The sequence below is a fragment of the Thermothielavioides terrestris genome, chromosome 3 (genome assembly GCF_000226115.1).
Source record: "Thermothielavioides terrestris NRRL 8126 chromosome 3, complete sequence".
Taxonomy (NCBI): domain Eukaryota; kingdom Fungi; phylum Ascomycota; class Sordariomycetes; order Sordariales; family Chaetomiaceae; genus Thermothielavioides; species Thermothielavioides terrestris.
In genome coordinates, this window is record NC_016459.1 from 2,203,424 (window position 1) to 2,226,795 (window position 23,372).

General features: G+C 53.7%; 4 protein-coding genes across 4 annotated transcripts; 1 reads left to right on the forward strand and 3 right to left on the reverse strand.

Moving 5' to 3' along the window:
* Positions 1-11,463: 11,463 nt before the first annotated feature.
* THITE_2096060 (uncharacterized protein) lies at positions 11,464-13,156 on the reverse strand (the record flags this gene model as incomplete). The annotated part of the gene is made up of 3 exons (XM_003654186.1): positions 11,464-11,792; positions 11,866-12,479; positions 12,570-13,156. The coding sequence occupies 3 exons, from the start codon at positions 13,154-13,156 to the stop codon at positions 11,653-11,655; spliced, it is 1,341 nt and encodes a 446-aa protein (XP_003654234.1). The 3' UTR covers positions 11,464-11,652.
* A 558-nt stretch (positions 13,157-13,714) lies between these two features.
* On the reverse strand, positions 13,715-14,677 carry THITE_2117069 (uncharacterized protein). Its single transcript, XM_003654187.1, has one exon. It carries the CDS (start codon positions 14,498-14,500, stop codon positions 13,859-13,861), a length of 642 nt encoding a protein of 213 aa, XP_003654235.1. The 5' UTR covers positions 14,501-14,677; the 3' UTR covers positions 13,715-13,858.
* Positions 14,678-15,209: 532 nt separating this feature from the next.
* Positions 15,210-17,370, reverse strand: THITE_2117070 (uncharacterized protein). Its single transcript, XM_003654188.1, has 3 exons — positions 17,056-17,370; positions 16,733-16,983; positions 15,210-16,649 (listed from the first exon to the last, which is right to left on the reverse strand). Exons 1-3 carry the CDS (start codon positions 17,230-17,232, stop codon positions 15,362-15,364), a joined length of 1,716 nt encoding a protein of 571 aa, XP_003654236.1. The 5' UTR covers positions 17,233-17,370; the 3' UTR covers positions 15,210-15,361.
* A 3,454-nt stretch (positions 17,371-20,824) lies between these two features.
* THITE_2023894 (uncharacterized protein) lies at positions 20,825-23,149 on the forward strand (the record flags this gene model as incomplete). Its single annotated transcript, XM_003654189.1, has 2 exons — positions 20,825-22,681; positions 22,730-23,149. Coding segments are annotated over 2 exons (2,277 nt in total), but the record flags the coding sequence as incomplete, so codon positions are not given.
* Positions 23,150-23,372: the final 223 nt, after the last annotated feature.

Consider the following 23,372-nt stretch of genomic DNA (forward strand, 5'->3'; position numbering starts at 1 on the left):
TTTTTATAATTGCTTTATAATCGCTTACTAATCGTCTAGACTACAATAACCCTAAGGTATACCAATAGGCCTTATATAAACAATGGGTTACTATTATAGCTAGGCTTATAAGAAGTTACACCTCAATGCTAGTTAGCCAATAGGATCAAATAGCAAGCTATACCAATTTCATTAAGGTTTTATACTAGCAAGCCTATACTTAGAGTAGAAGATATATTAATCTTCTAAATTATATACTTAGGTATATAACTGATTACTAATCGCTTAGGGAGCAACTAATAATCGCCTAGTAATTAAACCTTAGATCGGAACTATATTAACGACACTAGAGTTATATAGCAATATAATATTATACACTACTATAGTAGCAGTAGTATAATTACTTAGTTTAAATAAAGTATTCAACAAGGTAATAAGTGATATTTAATCGCTCTATAATTGATTGGCAGTGACTAACCTATTGATTTAGAGACAAAGAGAAAGCGACTACTTAAGAGAGCCGAAGATGCTACTTCAAGGACCAACTCTCTATTCTCTTCGCCTATTAGGTCTATCCCTTCGATTGAGATTGACGAGTTGTCGGACTATTCGTCGTCAAGAGTATCAACTTCTAGGCGAGGATTGTATATATCGATTGCTAATCGATTAGTAACCGTTTACTAACCTTTTTTAGTTGTTGGTAGCGCTCTCGTAGTCAAAGCCTTCGTCGATCATCTCTAGCTAACCTACGTAGCTAGGCTATAGCGTAGGCCGCCTTGCAATCTAACCAAGCCTCTATATCCTCTATTGGAGAGGAAGAGGATATAGAGGCAATATAGACGAAGGCTCAGCTAATCGAGGCTCGAATATAGGCTATATAGACCTTCCTAGAGTTGAAGCGTGAACTAGGCGATATATTCTCAATGGATTTTAAATCGTTTCTATCTTCTTGTTAAATATCTAGGTAGCTCAATTCATTTTACATTGCTTCCTAATTGATTACCCTACTCTAATTAACTATTTATTATATAATATCTTTAATTTAATATAATTTAATAGCTTTTAAAGTATTTATTTAATAGTTTTATATTTTAGATTTTAGCTTTTAATAATACTTTTTATTATTATAGTTTTTACTACTAATCTTTATAAAAATACTAAAAGTATATATTATTTACTTATTTATATTTAAGCTTTTTAATTTACTTTAAAAAATATACTTTTTATAGTCTTTAGCTTTTTATTAATTTTATAATTTAATTTTATTTTAATATTTATAGTTTATTTTTAAAAATAAGTTTAAAATCGTTTTTCTATTTTAATATAATATATATTTATATAATTAGCTTTTAAAATTATTAATATTATTAAGTTTTTTAATTAAATATATAACTTACTTATTATTTTATTAAAGTTTATATTTAATATTTATTATTTTATACTTAGCTTAATTATAAATTTTTAATATTAGTATTATTAGGGTTTTTATAATGGAAGGCACAGGGGAATCGATTACACACTAGTTATATATCGATTGGGATACTATTGGGTAGTTAGGGGTGTTATTGGAGGATAGGATTTTATAAGGTATATAGTAATCGATTAGGTAGCGCTTAGGTATTGATTAGGGTACTATTGGGTAGTTAGGGGTATTATTAGAGGATAGGATTTTATAAGGTATATAGTAATCGATTAGGCAGCGCTTAGGTATTGATTAGGGTACTATTAAATAGTTAAGGGTATTATTAGAGAATGTTATAGACCGGGCTATACCCAGGCTGGGTATATGGGGCTACGCCCAGGATCTACAGCGGTCCTATAACGGGCCCGCTACGGGCCCGAGGCGGACCCGCCTTACGCCTAGAATAACATCGGCCCGAGCCCCCTATACGCAAGCCCCTGAAAACTCTATACACGAGAACCATAGCCTATACTTCTCCTTTTCTCTCCTTAAGGTAGTTGAATAGAACATTGTACGCTTATCTACAGACGCTATAAGGCCAGCATATTACAGTTCAACTACCTTTAGGCAGATAGAGCAGCTATTGCTTCTAGGCGTAGACGAGAGCAGTACGCTAGGCGTTTCGACGCTAGTACCGAGCGGACCGGACGTCACTATAAACAACCTAGGCGTCCCACAGGTCCCGGACCTAGATTAGGTCCACGAACACTTCCAGCTCCTACAGGAGACAATCGTACGATAGAACGTAACTATTGAGGAACTTTGCGTAGCCTAGATTACTGTAGCTTAGACTATGAACGCCCCTACGGTAGCCAACGCTCCAGCTCCAACGACTAACGCCACGGCTCTAGCAGCTCCCTAGACATAGCGGAAGCGCCTCCCTATAGGACAACCCTTCGACGGCAAAAAGGAGCTCTTTGCTGCCTAGAAGGCTACAATAGCATACGTCTTAGTAGCGGACCAGGACTTTATCGGGGGCCCCTACGACCAGTAGGTGTTCATTTGGGGGAACCTTAGCTAGGGAGTCTAGGCCAAGGTCGTAGCCTTCTATAAATCGGGAGGACCTAGCTACAACTATAATCTAGGAGCGTTTCTCGAGTATCTCTCGACAATCTATATAGACCTCTACGAGTAGGTTATAGCCTTGACGGAGCTAGATATACTCCGCTAAGGAGATAACGAGCCGTTCTCCTCCTTCATTGTTCGCTTTAAGGCGAAGTTATCGAAGGCTAGAGGACTTAATTAGAACGACGAGGTACGACTTATCAGACTATAACGATGCCTCTCCCCGAAGTTGAAGTATATCGTAGTAGGACGGGGGGTCCTATAGAACGACTATACTACGGCCATCGCGAGGTACTACGAGATCGCTATCGACCTAGAGGCCCTCCGCCTAGAGGAACGACACTAGCGGTCCTAGGGTAAGCGACCTAGGCCCAACGTAGACGTAGAGAAGAATACGGATAGAGATATACCGATAACTGGGATCAATACGACCTACATTGCCCTAGCCTAGGGGGGAGCCAATAGGGGTCGTAGAAGAAAGCAGTAGTAGAACAGAGGAAAATGAGGTGTAAACGCGCTATAGACGAAGTAGATGAATAACGAAGTATATATAGCGCGCCAATAGGCTGGAGCCTATATCCGTTGTAGGCGCTAGGGCCACTTTGTAGCTACCTATCCCTTCGCCTTGGCCAAGAGACTAGCTCCTTAAGTTGATATTAACAAATTAGAGGCTAAGGAATAGGTAGAGGAGGACTCCCCCTCTAAGGAGGAGGAGGGAAAAGAGTAGCCCCCATACAAAGTCTTGTATAGGGGCTAAAAGGACCTAGCCGTTTATAGAACGAGTTCGTAGAGATTAGAGAGAGAATGGATAAGCCCCCCTTTCTTATCTCTATTTTCCTGAACTCCTCTAGTTTTATAAACATATAAGTGGATAGTGGGTACTAGAGCTATAGAGCTATTAGCGAGAGAGTATATTAGAGGTTAGGGATCGAGCAGGTAAGCCTGTCGACTCCTTGTACCCTAGGTGTTATAGTCAAGGGGGTGCAAATCACGAAGAAAATCATATATATCGCCTACGTCACGATGGATATCAATAGGTAGATCAGTGCTGCTATATTCTACGTGGTCCTAGGGCTAGCCCACAACGTTATATTGGGGCTCCCCTAGATAAACTACTGTAGGATTATGCTGGACCTGGCCAACAGGGTCCTTACCGTCAATTCGCAAAGCGGCCTACAGGTACGTAAGTGCTCTTCGTGGCGGAAGGAAACTAACATCACCCTAGTTATAGGCACAGTGTTCGCGGGTATAGCCTGTAGGGTATAAAGGAAGAAGTCTGAAGGGGTATAAGATATGTTCCTTGTCACTAGTATCTACGAGATGACCACTATACTAGGAGCGGCCGTCTCCTAGCCCAATGCCGACCCAGACCTGAAGGTCGCCCTGCTAGAGGAGCTACGTAACTTCGCCGACCTCTTCGACAAGGAGAAGGCGAACGGCCTACCCCCTCATCGGGGGGAGGCTGACCATTATATCCGTCTTAAGATAGGCCTAGATAGAAAACCTCCTAAGCTCCTATAGGGACCCCTATACAATATGCTAAGGGACCACCTCCTAGAGATTTGGAAGTAGGTCGTGGACCTATTGGATAAGGGATAGATCCGGGTAAGCTCCTTATCGATAGCCGCCCTAGTCCTTCTCGTAAAGAAGCCAGGAGGAGGATGGAGGTTCTATATAGACTACCGAGCCTTGAACAAAATCACTAAGTAGGACTAGTACCTGCTCCCCCTGATTAAGGAGACTCTTCGGTCCCTAGCTAGGGCCAAATGGCTTACGAAGCTGGACGTTAGGGCTATGTTCTACTATATCCGGATAGCCGAAGGGGACGAGTACCTTACAGCGTTTCGTATAAGGTTCGGACTATTCGAGTAGCTAGTCTACCCCTTTAGGCTCGTGGGTACTCCTACGATGTTCTAGAGATATATCAACAACGCCCTCGGTCCAACGCTAGGAGATTATATAATGGTATATCTTGACGACGTCTTAGTGTACTCAAACGGGAGCCGAAAGGACTATATAAGAAAGGTACACGAGGTCCTCCGAAGACTGAGGGACGTGGGCCTCAACTTGGACCTTAAGAAATATATATTCGTAGTAAAGGAAGTCAAGTATCTAGGGTATATCATAGAGGTAGAGGTCTATGTCCGTCCCGACCTTAAGAAGATCAAGGCTATCTACGAGTAGGAGGCGCCCTATAAGGTCCAAGGAGTATAGAGCTTCCTAGGATTTGCTAATTTCTATCGCGACTTTATCCCCAACTTCTCCGAAAAGGCGGCCCTACTGACACGCCTTACCTATAAGAATGTCCTATTCCGCTAGGGCAAAGAGGAATAGGAAGCCTTCGATACACTTAAGGCCACGTTTATATCGGAGCCGATCCTCGCCTAGTAGGACCCCGAGAGGGAGACGGTTGTAGAAGTGGACTATTCTAGTACGGCGCTTAGCAGGTGCTTGTCTCAGTGGGGAGAGGACGGGGTTCTCTACCCTATGGCCTACTACTCTACGAAGCTGAGCCCTACTGAACGTAACTATACTATCTACGACAAGGAGCTGCTAGCTATTATCTCTTGCCTTAAGGCCTAGTCGACGGAGCTCCGGAGTATAGCGGCCCCCTTCACTATCCTAACCGACTATAAGAACCTTGAGTACTTCACCTAGCCACGTCCAATCAGTGAACGATAGGCCCAATAGGCGGAGACGCTCTCTCTATTCAACTTCGAGCTAAAGTACTGGCCAGGATCCTAGGCCTCGCGCCCTAATGCACTCTCTCAGCGTAAATAGGACGAGCTTGAGGATAGCTAGCGTATCGCCTAGCTACTCCCTCCGATCAAAGTGTATTAGACTAGTGTATAGGAGGAGGCTAGGTTACCTATAGGAGAGACGCTCTTCGAGGATAAGTAGCTCGCTACCCTATAGGATAAGGGCGTTGTCGGAAACGAGCACTACGCTCATCGGCTCTAAGCCGTTCGCGATAAAGCCTAGAAGTTTCTAAAAGAGGTGAATACAACGTAGACCTAGATCGCAGACTACTCCCTCAATATATAAGGCGCACTCCAGTTCTATAGCCGTCTCTAGCTCCCTATATAGAAGCCCCTAACTACCACAATCATCTAGTAGATCTATAACTCGGCTATGTCGGGACACCCAGGGTGCAATAGGCTGTTTAAAATACTCTAGAGAGATTACTACTAGGACCTTATATCGTCCGACGTAAAGCGGTTCGTTAGGAACTACAATCAGTGCTGTCGGAGCAAGATCTTTCGACAGCTACGTCAAGGGCTCTTATAACCTCTGCCTATCCCTGATCGCTTCTAGAAGCAGATCTCCATTGACTTTATAACCGACCTCCCTATAAGGGATAAGGGGGCGCCTAGCTACTTTATAGTGATCACCGACCGCCTCTCTAAGTACATGTAGCTCGAGGCAATGTATTCGATAGGAGCGGAAGAGTATGCTCTTCGGTTCCGTGATATATGGTAGCGCTTCTACAGGTTCCCGACTTAAATTATAACCAACTACAGGTCGGACTGGCTAAGTAGGTTCTAGACCATACTATACAAGGCGATAGGGGTGGAGTAGCTCCTATCGACGTCTCACTATCCCTAGACGGATAGAGGGACAGAGTAGGTCAATCAAGAGGTATAGGCGATTCTCCAGATCTTCGTTTCCTTTATATAGTACAACTAGCCTAAACATCTCCTAGCCTACTAGTTCGCGCTCAACAATAGGGACTCGTCTATAACCAGAGTAAGTTCGAACTACCTCCTCTATAGGTTCGACATAAGTCCTATACAACTTATTATAATCCCGATGGTACCTGCGGCCTCCCTAGAAGGCTACGCTGCCAAGTTCCTCCGCCATCTGAAGGAGGGAATAGAGTGGACCTAAGCGGCTATCGTGTATATATAGTAGCGGTAGTAGGCGAATACGAACTACTCCCGTCGCCTAGCTGAGTGGTTCTAGGTTAGGGACGAGGTATAGCTCTCCCTACGCAATATAAAGACGAACCGCCCTAGTAAGAAGCTCGATTAGCTGAATGCCAAGTATAAGATAGTCGTAGTGCCTACCCCCTTGACGGTGACGCTCGACGTGCCAAGCGGCCTACACCTGACCTTCTATATTGACCTAGTCGAACGAGCAACCTCCGACCCGCTCCCTTCGCAGAAAGTCACAGATAAGCGACCGGACCCTATATAGGTTATATCGGAGGAGGGTATTCCCTAGTAAGAGTATAGGGTAGAGGCGATCCTCAAAGCTTGGAACGTAAGGGGGAGGGGGAACAACCACGACGTGTACATTAAGTAGGTGGGTTACAACAAACCAATATAGGAGCCCTTGAAGAACTTCTTGGATATTGCCGCGCTTGACGAGTTTGAGTGGGAATAGGGAGACGCACAGTACAACGATAGGCTAGTGTCGAATTAGAGGAGGAAGGGGAAACGTTATATTCGTATATAAACTACCCTACAAAGACTGACAACTTAGACAAATACAACTACCTAGGCGCAGGGAAACTATAGTACACCTAAATCCAGTTATCCTCCTAAAACCAAATAGAACGTAGCTGTATACAAAAAGACAACAAGACGTATAAACGACGCTACCTACTCCAGCTCTATAACGGGTCCTATATCCGGCAGGTCCTCCTCCTTATCCTTAAATGGGTACATAGGCGGGGTAGGTATACGTAGGGGCGGATTAGGCGTACAAGGGGTATAGGGCGGGGGCGGCACGTACGCTTGACGGGCGTATAAAACGTCCTCTATAGGGGAGGACAGGCGTCCTCCGTGGTGTAGGTCGTAGGGGGACGTGCGCGTATAGGGTAAGTAGCGGGGGCGGGACCCCCGAAGGGTATAGATAGGCGAGGGGGAGGTGAGTATAATGATATACTCTACGAGGCGCGAATTCGTCTTAAGGACAGTTACTTGAGACTACGCTATAGTGTGGACAGCCTCTGTGATACGCCGATTCTCCTACTAGGAAGAATCGAGATATTGCGCTATATACTCGACAAGGCGATTATAGTACTATATAGCGAGATTGTCCTAAGGGGCCTAGTATAGAACCAGGGCTCCTCGCCGGCCTAGGGTCGAAGGAGATAAAGGGGGGGCCGGAAGCGCGTTGGGTACAAAGGCAGAGCGCGCCAGAGACCAATACTATAGGGCCGCACCAATCGCGTTATAGAAGCTACACACGAAAGTGCTGAATTGTAGCGTCAAGATAGTACAATAGGCCAGCTCGGTCTCGGTCTTCTTCTAAGTAGGCTCGGCGATAGCTTGGTCGTCGGCGTAAAACTTGACTAAGCGTTTCAGACTAGCGTATAGAGAGGCGTTCGTCGCCTAGAGTGCTAGATCCTAACGGCACTTGGTATAGGCTTTAGTGTATTCCGAGCAGCTTTCTCCCTAGCCCCGAACGTAATCTACTAAGTTACTACAAAGAAGCCGCTCAATATAATTGAGGCAAATGTCTCCCTCCTCCTCCGAGAGGGCGTTATCCTCATCGTCAAAATCTCCCTCTACGATATAGCCACTGATAGCACGACGAGAGGAGTTGCTACAGTTGTTGCAGTTCTGTCTAGAACGCTATTAGCTTCTAGTCTAGGGCCGGAACGGGCCCAATATAGGGTGATATACGTTACGATCTTAGTTGTCGTCCTCTCTAGGACGACGTCCCTCGCCGCTATCTCCGAGAGAAGCGATTGCTACCGATATTATAGTAGGTAAGTCTCGGGAATATATTGGAATCGCAAGGGAAATAGGAAGTTGCTATGGAGGGCAAAGCGAGTAGATGGAATACGTATAAGCTATACGTACAGAGGAGGCGGCCAGGGGACCGAGCGAGCACGAAGAGGAAGGATTACAGGACAAGTCGGGCATGAAATAGAAATGTGGCGGATACGGTTAGTAAAGTGGTCGAACACATAATGACGACGACGGGGCCAACACAACAGGAGCATAGACGTCGGACGACTACGTAGCTCATATAAGAAGAGGCCAACAACGTACAAGGTAGACGCTCGACGGAGCGAGTAGGAGGCGAGAAAAAACGCAAAGGGCGGAAGATGTATATAGGATAGAAGCGCAATAAACGAGGAACGTATACGAAGCGGGATAAAGAGAGAAATGTCGGTACGCAAGTAGGAGGAAGACAAAGTCGTAGGAGTAGGGAGAGGGCATACGTTGGAAACGAGAAGAGAACACAGAGAGCGAGTTCGCGTAAGGGGAGGGGTTTTATTGGCAATGGGTAGGGGGTCTGTCGTACCCGATCAGTGGATACGCCTCGCGCGATACGGCTACCACGGAGGAGAGCGTAGGGCGAGGAAGGGGCCAATCAACGTCCCGTAAGAGCAAGGTAAATAAACAACCCGTGGCCAGGCAATAGGATTATAGGTAGCAGCGTTGAGCCACCTAAATACCAGGTTGGACATCGGCGTTCGCCATGATCGACCCCACGCCGCGCTAGATCCACGCCCAGCGCTACGCTACGTATACCCTAAACCAGCTCCCTATCCGGGAAGGGGGGGGTATATTATGGACCGGGCTATACCCAGGCTAGGTATATAGGGCTACGCCTAGGATCTATAGCGGTCCTATGACGGGCCCGCCACGGGCCCGAGGCGGACCCGCCTCGCGCCCAGAATAACATTGGCCCAAGCCCCCTATACGCGAGCCCCTGAAAACTCTATACGCGAGAACCGTAGCCTATACTTCTCCTTTTCTCTCCTTAAGGTAGTTGAATAGAACATCGTACGCTTATCTGCAGACGCTATAAGGCTAGTACATTATAGAGAATAGGATTTTATAAAGTATATAGTAATCGATTAGGTAGCGCTTAGGTATTGATTAGGGTACTATTAGGTAGTTAGAGGTATTATTAGAGGATAGAATTTTATATAGTAATCGATTAGGCAGCGCTTAAGCATTGATTATAAACTTATTGCTCATCAATTCATAAGCTGATCCTATTACAATCGGCATTAGGCATTAGTACTAAAAAAACGATCTATAACCTATTATAAACCGATTAGGCCTTACTAGCCTCTTAAGCCTCTTTAGCCACCTCGCCCTCTCTAGTATTCTCCTTACTACTACCCTCCTCCACTTCCTCCACTATAGCTTCCTTCGCCTTATAGCGGGGCCAGGCGATCTCCTCTATAAGCGTCTCCTCGATTTTATATACCTTAAAGTACGCCTAAGCGAAGTAAGAATAGTCTCTAAAGGTAGGTAGACCTAATCGATTAGATAGTAATTAGCAATTAATCGCGAACTAATTAGGAATAGATAGGGAATAACTTACACTTAAGGCGCTTTGCTACTTTATAGCCATTACACTTGCCCTAGCTATATAGGCCGATAGCCTTATATATATCACTATACTTAGGCTATAGCTATAATCAATTAGAAATAAGTACAATATCAATTAGGAAACATTTACTCGATAGGGTTTAGTTTTTATAACTAGCAACTTAAGCCAATAGTTGACCTTCGGAGGAGGAGCATTTAGATAATTCGCTAGAAGCTTAGATAGGGTCGGTATAGCAGAAGGCGACAACAGCGTCACTTCGTCGTCTCCCTTACTAGTTTCTATAAGCTTACTACCCTCTATAGTACGCTTCAAGGCGTAGTAAAACACTATACGCTTAGTAATCGATTAGTAATCGATATAACATCGTTTTAGAAGCGATAGGCTATTAATTACCTAGCGCTTTTTCCTAGTTATCAACGCTATTAGTTCCCTATCGACAGGGCTTAATCGTAATAGGGGCGCTATTACGCTATTTATAGGACTTAATATATATCTTAAGGTTAGATTCGTTAGAGAATCGCTTTTATATCAATTTACAATCAATTAGTAATCGATCTTAAAAGGCTTAGATATTCTTTACTATTGTAATATATAGTCCGTTAATCAAGCCTAGAAAGTAGTAATAGAGCTCGCTAGGGGCAATCTTAATTTCGCCCTTCTATACTATAGTTAATAATTGATTATCGACTAATTGTTTAATGATTTATAATTAATTTATAGATATACTTTATTTAATTTGAAAGGTAGAAGGTTCTTAAGGTGTACTTTATCGTCGCTCTAGAGGTACTACTAGTATAATTCTTTCCTAATTGATTAGCAATCTATCGACAATTGATAGAGGATCGATTAACAAGCATTTACCGTCGTTTTTATATACTATAGTGGAAAATCGGCGTAATTGATTTACAATTGATAGCCAATTGATCTTTGGCGGGGGGGGGGGGTCCTGCGGGTACTGAGCAATAGAAAAAGTAGAAAAGAGGAATAGGTTTGCTAGCGGTAGGAGGAAAAAATTTGAATACAGCCGAGTAGGGCTGCCTATAGGTCTAAAAAGTAGGTCTAGAAAAATTTTTCTATAATTATAAATTTCTACCTAATTGATTACTAATTAAACAATAGGAAAGCCATTCCTAATTGATTAACTAAAAATTCAAAATGCAGCCTAATCAATTTATAAACAATTAATAAATATCACTATCGGGCGCTAATCAATTAGAAAGCGATCGGGGCTATCGCGGTTGCTGAAAATTTTGCTGGTAGGGTGGGTCAGGTCAGCCCACCCCTACCGGTCAGGTCAACAGGGGGGGGGTCCGGTCCGGCCACCCACTTCCTCGATGTATGCGGCAGGCGTGGGTCCAACAAGCCGCCGTTGCGGCTGCATCCGCCGTCAAACGTCTCGCGCGCCTTGCGTCGCAGCACAACCATGCAACTCCACAGTGCCCTCCCCAGCCCTCCACTAGTGCTTTGTACCGCAGACGAATTCACCTGCAAGATTCAGGGTACGGAACTCACCGGCCCGCACGAAGCTGCGGTTTCCTTTTCAGCGTATTACTGGCACCATCGGACCGGACGAGGTAACCTTTCTTACGAATGCATGCGTCAGCTTGCCATTTACCCCTGGGGCAGCAGCAGACAAGACCACCCGAGACAACGGGAAGCAAACCGCACATCACTTGTCCATTTCTGATTAACCCAACAGAGCACAAACCTCTAGCAGCAGCGCCAGTCCAGGTGCAGCTCCTCGAAAAGCACGACCCTCGGCGGTGCAGGGTAAGGAATAATTAAGGGCGCTCTCTTCGTCCAGAAATCCATACCAACACAATACGTTGGGGATCGGCCCGCTACAGTTTTGAGCCGCCGGCGACCTGCAGCAGGTTCGTCTGTGTCCTGTACAACTTGACCAGCTGGCGCACTGCTAGATCCAGCAGGACGTCTTCCGAGCCGCCCGGGATCCTGACGCCCATGACCTCCCGGTAAAGCACTGCGGTGGCAGTGGTTGTTAGCAGGCGGGGAAATCAAACACGAGACGACGGCCGAGGCCACGAGGAACTCACTCTCGACGAGCTGGCCCTGGCCCGTCTTTGTGTAGCCGTTCCCTCCAAACAAGAGCACGGCCACGTCGGCGCACTCCTTGAACACCATGCCCGCGTGCGCCTTCAGCAAAGCCGTCGGCCCGCCCAGCAGCGCATTGGCCGGCTCGTGCGGCAGCCGGGTCATCATGAAGGCGAACTGCTCGACCCAGGCGGTCAGGCTCTCCAGCAGCGCGCCCGCCTTGGCCAGCCGATGCCGCACCACGGGCTGCTCGACCAGCGGCTTGCCGAAGGCCTCGCGCTTGAGCACGTACTCGAACGCGGCCGAGAGGGCGACCCTGGCCTGGCGCGTGGCGCCCGTGGCGACCGCCAGCCGCTCGTGGTTGAAGTTGGTCATGATGTAGCGCATGCCCTGGTTCTCGTCGCCGATCAGGTTCTCGACGGGCACGCGCACGTCGTCGAGCTCGATGTACGTCGTGCCCGAGGACGTCGTGCCCGACGTACTGAGCCGGCGCATCGTCACGCCCGGCGTGTTCTTGAGCGGCACCAGGAGCAGCGATATCCCCGCCGCGCCGCTCCCCGGCGGCCCCGTGCGCACCGCCATGCTGGCGTAGTCGGCCCAGATCCCGTTCGTGATCCTGCTTGCTGCGTCAGCCACCCACTGCTGCTCCTTCTCGCGCAGCGTGTATGCACGCAACGCCAAAAAATGCCGTAGCTAGATTACCGACCACTTCTTCCGCCCGTTCACCACCCACCACCGCCCGCACTCGCTCCTAACCGCGGTGGTCACAATCCCCGCGACATCGCTGCCAGCCTCCGGCTCGGTAATCGCGATACAGCACCTCTGCCTGCAGGTCAACAACCCGGGCAAGACGCGCTCCTGCAGCTGCGCGCTCCCGAACCGGAGGATCAGCGGCACGCCGAACGCCATGCCAGCCGTCAGACTGGCCGACGGGCCCGCCAGCCCGCTGCGCACCATCTCGTCGCCCCAGATGTAGCCGTGCAGCGCATCAAACTCTTCGACGGGCAGCCCGCCCAGCAGCGTGGTGATGCCGAGCCGCTTGAGCCAGGCCGTCGGCAGCGGCGCGGGCAGCGCCGGCAGCAGCATGTGCGCCGCCGCGAAGGTCGCGAACACCGAGTCTGGTAGCGTGCCTGTCTGCTCCCACTCGAGCGCGTGCGCGTGCAGATGCGTGTCCAGCCACGGCCGGATGGCCGCCTGCCATTTGCGGTGGGATTCGGTGAAGTAGGGGGATGGCAGGCCGAGGAGGTACGGCGGGTCGGAGAAGGGGACGGTTGGGGTGGGGGCCGCCGGCATGGTTGGCTGGTCTCCTGGTCTCTTCTTGGAGATGAAGATTGTGTCGGGGCTTTGTGAGCTGATCAATGGTCGGCCTGGAGGAAATTGGTTGAGTGTCAAGCCGGGATTTACAGGGCTCAAAAAGGGCGCAAAGGTGAAGGGTCTCGCGAGGTGTGTTGTGTATAGTCTAATCGGTTCTGTTTGACCAGCGCCAGCCCGGGGTTCGCGGCGTTAAGGGCCCCGCAGTCCAGGGGCCGTCTGACGGGCACATGCGGAGCAAGGTGCCGAGGTTCGTCTGACTGTGTCTGACTGCATCGATCTCGGTTACACACAGGCCGTGTTGATCCCAACAATCAACGAACTGTCTGGAGAGCTTATTGTGGAGTGGTGCTTGCGATATCCCGGCGAGATGGAGGTCAAGGCATCGAATCTCTAGTCGCCAATATAACCTCGGGCTTTGATGATGCTCTTGGCTGTCAAGACGCACGAAGGCGTTGCAGACTGCTAGAAGAAGCCAAGGTGAAGCCGTGTTTGATTTCGGCAACACAACTGCTTTGACACTCAATCCAAACTATCAACTCAGCGGAGACTACCCGCTATGCAAATTGCAAACCTCCCGTCCTGTCAACATCCCAACCCCATTGTCATCCACCTCTTCCTTCCCTTCCATCGACTCCCAACCCTCCGCCCCAAACTCAACCCCGCCAACACCCCAAAACCATCCTATCCAACCAACCCCAACACTACATGACGGTGTGAATCAACACTTCGCCGCAGTCCCCGCCGAACACACCACCCCACCGGCAACCGCCCCATCCTTGCAGCTGCACCGGCACACGCTCTCGGCGTCGCACACGGCGACGCAGAACCCCTGCGCCAAGCAGCTCGTGAAGCAGCCCAGGCTGCGGGCCTGGCCGTCGCCCGAGCAGGTGATCGCGGCTGCGTCGTCGGCGCGGGTCTGTAGGGCTTGCGCTGCGCTCTTCTCTCCGCCCGCTCGTCGCGCGCCCTGGGCTTTGTGGACTTCTTGGGCTCCTTGCGCTCCTCCCTGGGCGAGGGGGAGGGTGTGGAGGGCGGTGGTGGGGGTCGCGGTGTTGGTGTCGAGCTTGTCGTGGGGCTGTGTGGTGCGGAATGGAAGGATAGGGTGTTGGCGTAAGCGCAGGCTCTTGTGTTATAGACCGTGGGGTGACCAACCTTCAGCAGCGCCTCGACCTCGCCCGCCTGGCAGGTGATGTGGCCGTCTGCGCTGCCGGTGCAGGTGACGTTGCGGATTGGGTCCCACCACGCCACGGGTTCGGTGGACGCGGCGGCGGCGGCGGAGGCGGCGGCCAGGGCGGTAGAGAGGACAGCGACGGAGGAGGTCTTCATCTTGATATGTTTGCTGAATGTGAGAGAGAGCTACGGTGGATATGGCAAGAGCGCTGCGTGAAGGAAGGCCAGGACAGGACTGAATAGGTTCAGTGAACCCGTGTTGATCAAACCCCGTATCCTGGGCGGGGTCGAAGTCAGTATTTATCTCCAACTCTCCTCAACCGTCCACCTCGCTGCGTCGCAAGACCAATTCCTCGCATCACGTCACTCCGGGCCAACTCCATTCCTGCGGTCGTCTCGCTCGCCATTCCCGAGACAACGCCAAACAGCGAGCCCGAGGAAAGCTGCGATCTGCGATTTGTAACCGGTTTCCGGCCGAAGCCCTGACATCCGCATTCCATAGCAACCAGGGCAGACCTCGACGGAAGCATCTCGCTGACAATCAACCGTCCCCGCAGCCTGTTTCGCTGGAATTCTTCGGCAACCGGCGCAGCCTGCTGAGGAGGGCTGCCGATGCCAATCTGTGCCGGCAGATCTTTTACAGCACTTTCAACTAGCCCACTCACCCGTCCGACGGTCTCCTTGGAGATGAACATTGCCCATAACAAGAGGTAGCTTACACCGACTCGCTGTCTATCGCGACAGACGGAATCCCGCCCGCTGGCTGAGTGGGCTATGCGAGCGCTAATATTTACACGGCCATGTTTCCAACCGAACCTAGCCTGAAAAATTCCCAAGCAGCAGATCCTCCCTGTACACCGTCTTGTACATACGACGCCCGACGCTAAATACTCCAAGCAAACAAAGTTGCTGATGTAACCAAGCAGATGATAGATACCCACCCTCCTTCTCCCTCCCATTCCGACAATCCTCCCAAGCAAGCAGCCGCCCCCCTCAGCCGCCCCTTTCAGCCGAGCGTCAGCCGAGCGTCAGCCGATCCACCTCCAACCGGACCTTCTCCATCCAAGCATGCTGCTGCCTGCGCCGGCGCAGCTCGGCCGCCTCGCCGGGCCTGCCGTGCCTCGCCATCAGCTTCTCGAGGTGGATGGACCAGATGGCGTACTGCTCGTCGGTGCAGAGGTCGAGGCCGAGGCGGCCCCAGCGGAAGGCGCGGTCCCAGTCCTCGACGGTCTCGTAGTAGTCGTACAGCCAGCCGACGAAGAGGCACTCCATCAGGCGGGCGAAGACGGCGGGGAAGGAGCCCTCGGCGACGCGCGCCTGCAGGGCGGCCAGGTGCGCCTCGCACTTGGCGCTGAAGTCGGCGTCGAACTGCCGGCGCAGCCACTGCTGCGCCATGGCGTCGACCTCGGGGTCCTGCATGATGAGCGCCTGCGCCCAGTAGACGCTCTGCGCCTCGAGCCGGATCATGTGGTGGTCGTGCGGCCGGCCGACCGCCGCGAGTTTCCTGCTGCTACTGCTGCTGCTGCTGGAGGAGGAGGAGGAGGAGGAAGAAGAGAAGGCGGTGGTGGCGACGGTGCGCTGGCAGGCGAGGTACTGGTTGCGGGCCCACTGGCGGTTGCGCTCGAGCATACCGGGAAGGGCGGCGATGGTGTCGGCGTGGATCTGCGAGAGCACCATGATGTAGCGCATCATGTCCTCGGGCCGCTCGTCGGCCAGCTTGGCGAACGAGGCGGCCAGCTCGGCGACGGGGTGCTTGCCGAACTTGACGATGGCCAGGCGGGCGAGGTAGCGCAGGTAGGCGGCGAGGATCTCCTTGCGGCCCGACTCGAGGAGCAGGTGCGGCACCAGGAAGCAGAGGTCCGAGAACGACTTCATGGTCGGGTTGGACATCTTGCGCTCGATCTGGAGGAAGGCGAGCCGCAGCACCCGGCCGCCCTCCACGTACTCTTCGATGTCGAAGAGGTCCATGGCCACTTTGAAGTACCTGTAGCACGGGTCGACGAAGCCGGCGACCTCCTCGGTCGTGAGGTGGGCGGCGTTTCGGTCGATGTGCCCGTGCAGGAAGCGGCGGACGGCGGTGAAGCCGAGCTGCCTGACGTAGGCCCCTTCGCTCTCGTGCATCAGGGCGTCTCGCGTGAGCACCAGTGCGCCGTCCAGAGTGTCGAACGAGTCTAGCGAGTCGATCGAGTCGAGCGAGTCGTCCGAGTGGTTGCCGGTGGGCGACTCGGCCTGGGCTCGCGAGCGCCTTTTGACGGCGTACTTGAAAAAGCCCCATCTCGCGAACTGGTTCTTGTACATTTTCGGCCTTGAAGAGCAGTGCGCAGAGTGTTAGGAGCGACATCTCGGCGGGTGGTCAGTGAGCATGGGGGTTTCTTTTCTAATACTCACGTTGCCCGTACGTTGTACTTGGTCTCCATGATGCCAATGATGTCTCGGAGTATGCGGTTCTGTGTGATGTAGAGCTGGTGGAGGATGTCCTTCCAAGGCTCCCAGTCTTCGACCTTGCGCGGCACTATGGGTTGGCCAGGGAGGTGGGCGGCCTTGGCGGCGGCGGACCCTTTCCCGCCATGCCTCCCCGATCTCGAACCACTCTGCTGTGTTGGGCTTTTGGTCTTGCCAGCTGTCGCACTCGGCAGTTTCTGCGTGGGGCTCGCGGGTTTGAATTTCAGTACAGGCTGGGTTCGCATGGTGCGCAAAGGAGGGCGACTAACCGGGCTGCCGACCCGGTCCTCCTCGGGAACGGGGCTGGGTGAGTCTTCGGCGACGAAGGCCTCGACATCGGCGTCGTCGTCGAGCACCAGTCCCGTCACGGTCTCGGCAGCGGCGAGGATGGCTCGGGGCCCGTCCTCGGGCGACGTGCTTCGCTCCAGGACGCGGGGAGGGGCCATGGGCGCGTGCGCCGGGATGCGGATCCGGCACGGTCGTATGCGGATGCGGGCTAGGGAGGCAGGCGGCAGGTAGGCAGGTCACGGATGCTGGATGGGGCCGTTTGCGGATCCGCGCTCGCGGCTGGGGTTGCGGGTAGCGGTGGAGCTGGAGCTGAGATGCGATCGCCGGTCGGCAGCGGCGACAGCACCATTGTCGGCTCCCCCACCCGCCTATCGTCGCAACGTCTCTCGGACCTCTGCAGCCGCAGCACAGGCAGCCGTTCCAAGCGCAATCCCTCAGAGCTCACTTGAGGTGGGGTCGGGGGGGGGGGGGGGGGGGGGGGGGGGCGCGAAAAAGCAGGCGCGCGAACGTTGGATGCGCAAGCGCGGGACTTGGGCGTCGTTAGCTTCCGGAGTAGGTAGGCAGGTAAGGTAGTCGAGGCGTTGACAGCGGCGGCTCAGGTCGGTCAGGTTGGGTTGTCGTTGGCTCTGACGCGGCAGGAAACCTGGGAAGGGGCGGAAACTCTGGGAGATTGGCGAGATTACCGTGCTTACCCCGGCCCACATCACCCCGCCGGCTGCGGCTCCCCTGACCTGGCCTGTTTTGAGCGATCCTTCCAGCCGGGGCTTGCTTGCCGCTCCCCAATCAGAGAGCAGCGAGCGTCTGACACCCCGCTGCTGGACGTTTCCCTTGACGCAGATCTGCGGCCCAAGAGAAAGGGAGACGCGTTTTGAAGACCCCACCTACCCTTTAATTTACCCAGGTTCGGGTACGGATAACTCCGTCCAAACGGAATATCCTACCTTCGCTCATGTTCGCGCACGATACGGGATGACGGAATTACATGTCCAGCAGCTGCTCCCTGCATTCTCGGCGCCGTTTTGACTGCCGGCGATGCTGCCGGCCCCCTGCATGCATCCAGGCATCTCAACGAATAGCCGGATGGGACGGATAACTAACTACCTGAAGTGCCAGGGCTGTAGTGTCCTGTGCGTGCTCAGCGGTATACTGTACTGCACATTAGAGTAGGGTACTCTGCACATCACAGCGACCACCCCAATTGCGACCCTGTCGCAGCGGCGTTTCCAAGGGTGTAAATTGTGATTCGGCAAAAGAGTGATCGTCTGTTCTTCTAACTACCTAATTCAATATGATTATGATTAGGTACATTTACCTTTACTCTAATCGGCAACGAGACAACCCGACTCGGGGCCATCGTCGATTGATTGATTGATCAAAAGTCTACTGAGTGTCCAACCTGGTCTAGCTTGAGTTCTCTTTGTCTGCTTTCTTTGTTCGTCGTTCGTAGCGACAGTCTCGCTTGAATTGGCTGAGTGTGAAGAGATAGGCCTTGTTGGTTCTCGTGGTCCAGCTTTGTGGGCACCTTTCACTCTTGTCCGACTCAAGACCGTCAGTCCAGTGCCTTGCCGTCAGCGCCTGGCACATCGTCGCACACTTGGGCGTCCTTGGACTCCTGTGAATACCTTAGCGCCAGTCGAAGGCCCCCCGTCGATAAATGCTTCCATGTCCTCCTACTGAAGCACTGCTTGCAAGGGTGGTGGGGACTAAAGGAAATGCATTGTGGTTTCTCATCCTTGATTTGTTTACCTTTGCCCCCAGTTTGAATCTCGAATTATGGCGTGAAAGCGAGCTTGACGATTGTTGGCAGCTGTTATCCTATCTATGGTCTGCTCATGGTACCTATAGTAGGCTAACTTTCCACCTCCTGGTTGCTTCGGAACTGGTTGGCGCGTCCGAGCCCCTAGCTCCTGGCTGACATGTTGACGCTGAGCCAAATGAAGTGAATGTGTTGCTTAGCTGGAGCTCCCAGGGACCCACGTCGGTGCCTTCTGCATTGCACTCACTGACACTTTGAAGCATTGCTGGCGTGCTTTGTTGGCACTGCCCATTTACTTTGTCCGAACTGCGTCGGGAGCGCAAAGACCGGACTAATTACCTCAACAACTTGTAACGACTGGGTGGTCACAAAGTTAATAGCAAGTAAATATTGTTGGGATTGCTGGGTCCTGCCCAGGCAACTATCATTGAATGCTTGACGTTATTAAAACAAGAGTATGGCATTGTTCTCGCCGTTGTAAGACGCTGTCTGGGCCAATTCACTTTCACAACCTCTTTGTGGCCTTTACAAACACAACTCCCGCCATCTTTTGCCGATTTACATATTAGTACAGCACAAACCATATGTCCATCGGATTTCGTTTTCATCCAGCAACTCTCCTCATCACCCTCTCGACCTGCTCATCCACGGACCGCGACTCGGCTGCCGCAATGGAGATGACATCGCCCGACTACGCCAAGCTGGCCACGCTCTTTCTGAACGTGGTCCGGCTGGACAGCAACTCGCAATGGAGGAAGGCCCTGGTCGATCTCGTGCCCGACGACATTTACGAGCAGTACGAGGACTACGAGCCGGCCGACTACTTGTGGGACGAGTTCGAGAGTTTCATGGCGGACCGTCTCGGGTACAGCCCGTGGGACCACGTGGTGGTGTTCGCCCCCTTTGGCCTGAGGGACCCGAGGGTGAGAGAAGTGCTCAATAGACACATGTGGGAGTGGACGCTGCGCGATATCGCCGAGAACTACATCTCCGTGCCCGAGTACGCCGAGCTGTTCTTCCTGATCACGCCGCGCAAGAACCGCAGGCGGCTCCGGCCGAGCTTGACCCTCCGGATCGTCCACCCCGAGCGCTACGAGCTCGCGGGAGCCACGGAGAATGAGGACGGGACCCCTCCAACCCCAACAACCGCAGAGGAGGACCCCTTATCTGCTCCGGGGGCCCCGCTTCCGGCTGAGATCCCCAAGATTGTTGAATCGCTCGCCGACGGCCCCTCAACTGCTGCATCTCCGACAGGAACTGAACTGGACAGCACCCGTCTTCAGGTGCCGGTCCTAGAGAAAGAAGGTCAGCCGCCGTTTCATGGGCCGCAACAGGTCGAGATCGAATTCGAGGATCTCGACGAGTATTCGGGCGATGAAAACTCGATCTACGAAGCCTCGCAGGCGGTCAAGATCGTCTACGAGGACGGAGACGACCACTGCGTGTACGCCCACACCGAAAGCAGAACCGGCAACGCGACCACGCAGCCGTCTGCTGCTGACAGCGACTCTAGCTACAGCAGCAACGAGCCCTGCGGCAGCTCGGCCCCTACGTCTGTGTCGGCGGGCACTCCCAAGAGGCCCTCTGCTGCAACAACAACCCGGCGAGGTCCCGCGGCCGCCGCCAGCACTCCCAGTTCGAGGCAGACTCCACGTCCATCGACTAACAACAAGACTTCCGGAACTCGAACGGCCACGCAGGCCAAGCCGTTGACTCGACCAGGAATCGGCGGTAGGGAGCGTGTGCCGCCTCGGACAGTCCCAACCGCGACTCGCCAACGGCCCAATCCTGCTGCGTCTCGCGCCGCCCCGAGCGCACAGAGGCGCGGCGCTGGGCCCTCGAAGAAGCCCGCGTGGAATTCCGGAGCCAGCAACAGCAAGCCAGCTCCCGGTGGGGGCCTGACGAGATCGAGCGCCATCAAGAGGCCGTCTAAAACAGCCACAATGCTCGCGCCCTCGCCAGCCCTCGCATCGCCCCCGATCAACGACGACATCCCGCGCGAGGCGTACGTCGAGATGATTGACGCACTGGCGGCCGAGTACGACGTGGCGACCGCCGAAGATGACGACTACGGCGCCGTCGACCTGGACGTCCTCGACACGTACATCGGCAGCTACAACTCGGGCGACAGCGACATCCAATGGAGCGCCTGCCTCGACTTCTTCAACATCAACCAGGCCGAGTATCAGAAGCGCGAGGCTCTGGCGTCCCGACCGGGCTCCGGCGAGCGCAAGCGCGTGCCGATGAAGAAGCTGCCGGGCATGACGGTTGGCCTGTTCGACTACCAGCTCATGGGCGTGTTCAACCTGCTGCGCTTTATCCTCAACGACGTGCCGGGCGGCCTGCTTTGCGACGAGCAGGGGCTCGGGAAGACGCAGGAGATGTACGGCATCATCGCGCTCGTTCACAACCTGCGCCGCTGCAAGGCCGAGGTCAAGGCTGCGTGGAAAAAAACCGCGCCGGCTGGCAAGAAGAACGCGCCGCTCCCCAGCAAGCACAACCTAGCCGGGTCCGTGGCGAGGACGTGCCCGCTCGACGAGCGGTACGGCTTTCGGTGCTACTGCTACAACGAGCTGACGCGGGAGCTGGCCGACCGGTTGCCTGAGGGCCCCAACGTCCTCGTCGTGCCGGAACGGAGCGCCGCCTCGACGCTGCGCGACGCTAAAGCGAAGCTGGACACAAAGGTGTTCAAGATCCGCGGCTGCTTCAGCGGAGTCGAGAAGGACGACAAGCTCGCCGCCGGCGACATCAGCGCCTTGCGCGCCACCATCACGGCGACGCAGGGCGGCGATGACGGGCCTGTGCTCCAGCTCCAAGCTGCCGGCGCCGGACGCGGCGACTATATCATCATCACCGATCCAGTTCAGGTTAACCACCGGAACACCCCGTTCGCCTTTGCGCTCAAGGCGGCCAAGTCCGCCGAAACCCCGGATAAGAAGAGCGCGTTTGTCGTGCCTGGCATGGTGCTCGCGGACGAGTACCACGAGCACGCATGCCGCGAGGACTCGGCCACTCTCCCCTGGCTGGAGCAGCTCAAGGAGCTCTGCCTCGACTCGCAGCTGTCGGCGCCGCTCGCCTACTTCGTGTCGGGCACACCCCTGGACGACACGATTGCCGACCTCCGTTCACCGCTCGCCCTCCTGGAGCAGGCGGCCTGGGGCGACGAGACCCACGCGCTCCACTGCGCCTCGTCCGCGGCCGTGGACGACCTCATTGGCACCTTCAAGGAGGTCACCATCCGCCAAAACCTCGGCGAGGTGGTAGAGCGATCCGAGATCGCCGACTGCCGCCGCCGCCTCGACCGCGTGCTTAAGCAGGTCATGGTGCGCCGCCTCGGCACCGACAAGTTCCAGGGCCGCAACCTGACCGACATCGGCCCGCTCAAGGTCAACATCGTCGACCACCAGCTGCCCGCGGCGGCCCTCGCCGACCTGCAGGCTCTCGCCGAGCGCACCAGCCAGTCAGCGGCGCGCAACGCGGCAACCTGCGACATGACCCTGCCCGAGGCCATCCGCTGCGGCTACACCCAGCACGACCTGTACAAGCTGCGCGTGGCCTCCACCTTCCCGGGCATCGCACGGCACCCCGAGCCGCCCTTCGCGTTCAACGACGCCGAGGCCAGCGCCATGCTCGCGGCCGCCGGCGGCGAGGCCGCTCGCACCCCTTACTTCCCCCACGTGCCCGGTTGGGCGGCCGGCAGCCCCAAGCTGGCGACCATCACGCGCACGATCGCCACCATGCTGGCGGACAACAGCCCCGTGCCGGGCGCGGCGACCACGGCCAAGAAGTACTGCATCTTCACGCCACTCGGCGCCGAGGCGCTACTGATCCAGTGCTACCTGCAGCACCTGGTGGCGAGCCCGCGGAGCGTGGCGCGGCTGAAGCTGGCGGGGCTGAAGCCGACGCTGCTGTACGAGGGGCAGCCGGCGGGGGCGCGGCGGGCGGCGCTGGAGGGGTTCCTCAACGCGACGACGCGCGCGGCGCCCAACGTGCTGGTCGCGTCGCTGGCGGCGGCGGGGACGGGGCTGAACCTGCAGGCGGCGCGGTACGCGACGCTGACGGGCCCGGCCTGGACCAAGCGCGCCAACCAGCAGGCCTACTACCGCATCCACCGCGTTGGCCAGCGCGTGCCGACCCGCCTGCAGCTGCTGCTCGCCCGCTGGAACCCGGCCGAGCGCATGATCCTGGCTGGGTACCGCGGCGCCGCCAACCGGGTGCGCGACGGCGAGGAGGACACCTGGTGGGAGGTCGCCAATCGGTGGTGTGTGGACGCCGAGGAGGGCGAGAACCGGGAGGACGGGATCGTAGAGAGGCATCAGGCCCAGGCGGAGGAGAAGAAGTGATTTCGACCTACTGCTCTCTTTTCTCTCTTAAGTAGGTAGGGCCTTACCATTTTTGTGTTTTCCTTTTCTCGGCTTTTGCCTTATAGAGATAGACTTCTAATTGTGTTGAGACTAGAAATAGATTGTTGGATTTTCCTTTATTTCGAGCGCTCTTAGGTGACTGTAATTGTAGATTGGAACCTATAGAGTCGTGGAACCG

Excerpts from the sequence above, each read along its gene's own strand:
- THITE_2117070 (XM_003654188.1), bottom strand. The coding sequence starts at position 17,232 with ATGGCCCCTCCCCGCGTCCTGGAGCGAAGCACGTCGCCCGAGGACGGG. Across the intron at positions 16,984-17,055 it reads AGGACCGGGTCGGCAGCCCG|AAACTGCCGAGTGCGACAGC; the intron begins GTTAGTCGCCCT and ends AGCCCCACGCAG. Across the intron at positions 16,650-16,732 it reads AAGTACAACGTACGGGCAAC|GCCGAAAATGTACAAGAACC; the intron begins GTGAGTATTAGA and ends CTGCTCTTCAAG.
- THITE_2117069 (XM_003654187.1), bottom strand. The coding sequence starts at position 14,500 with ATGAAGACCTCCTCCGTCGCTGTCCTCTCTACCGCCCTGGCCGCCGCC.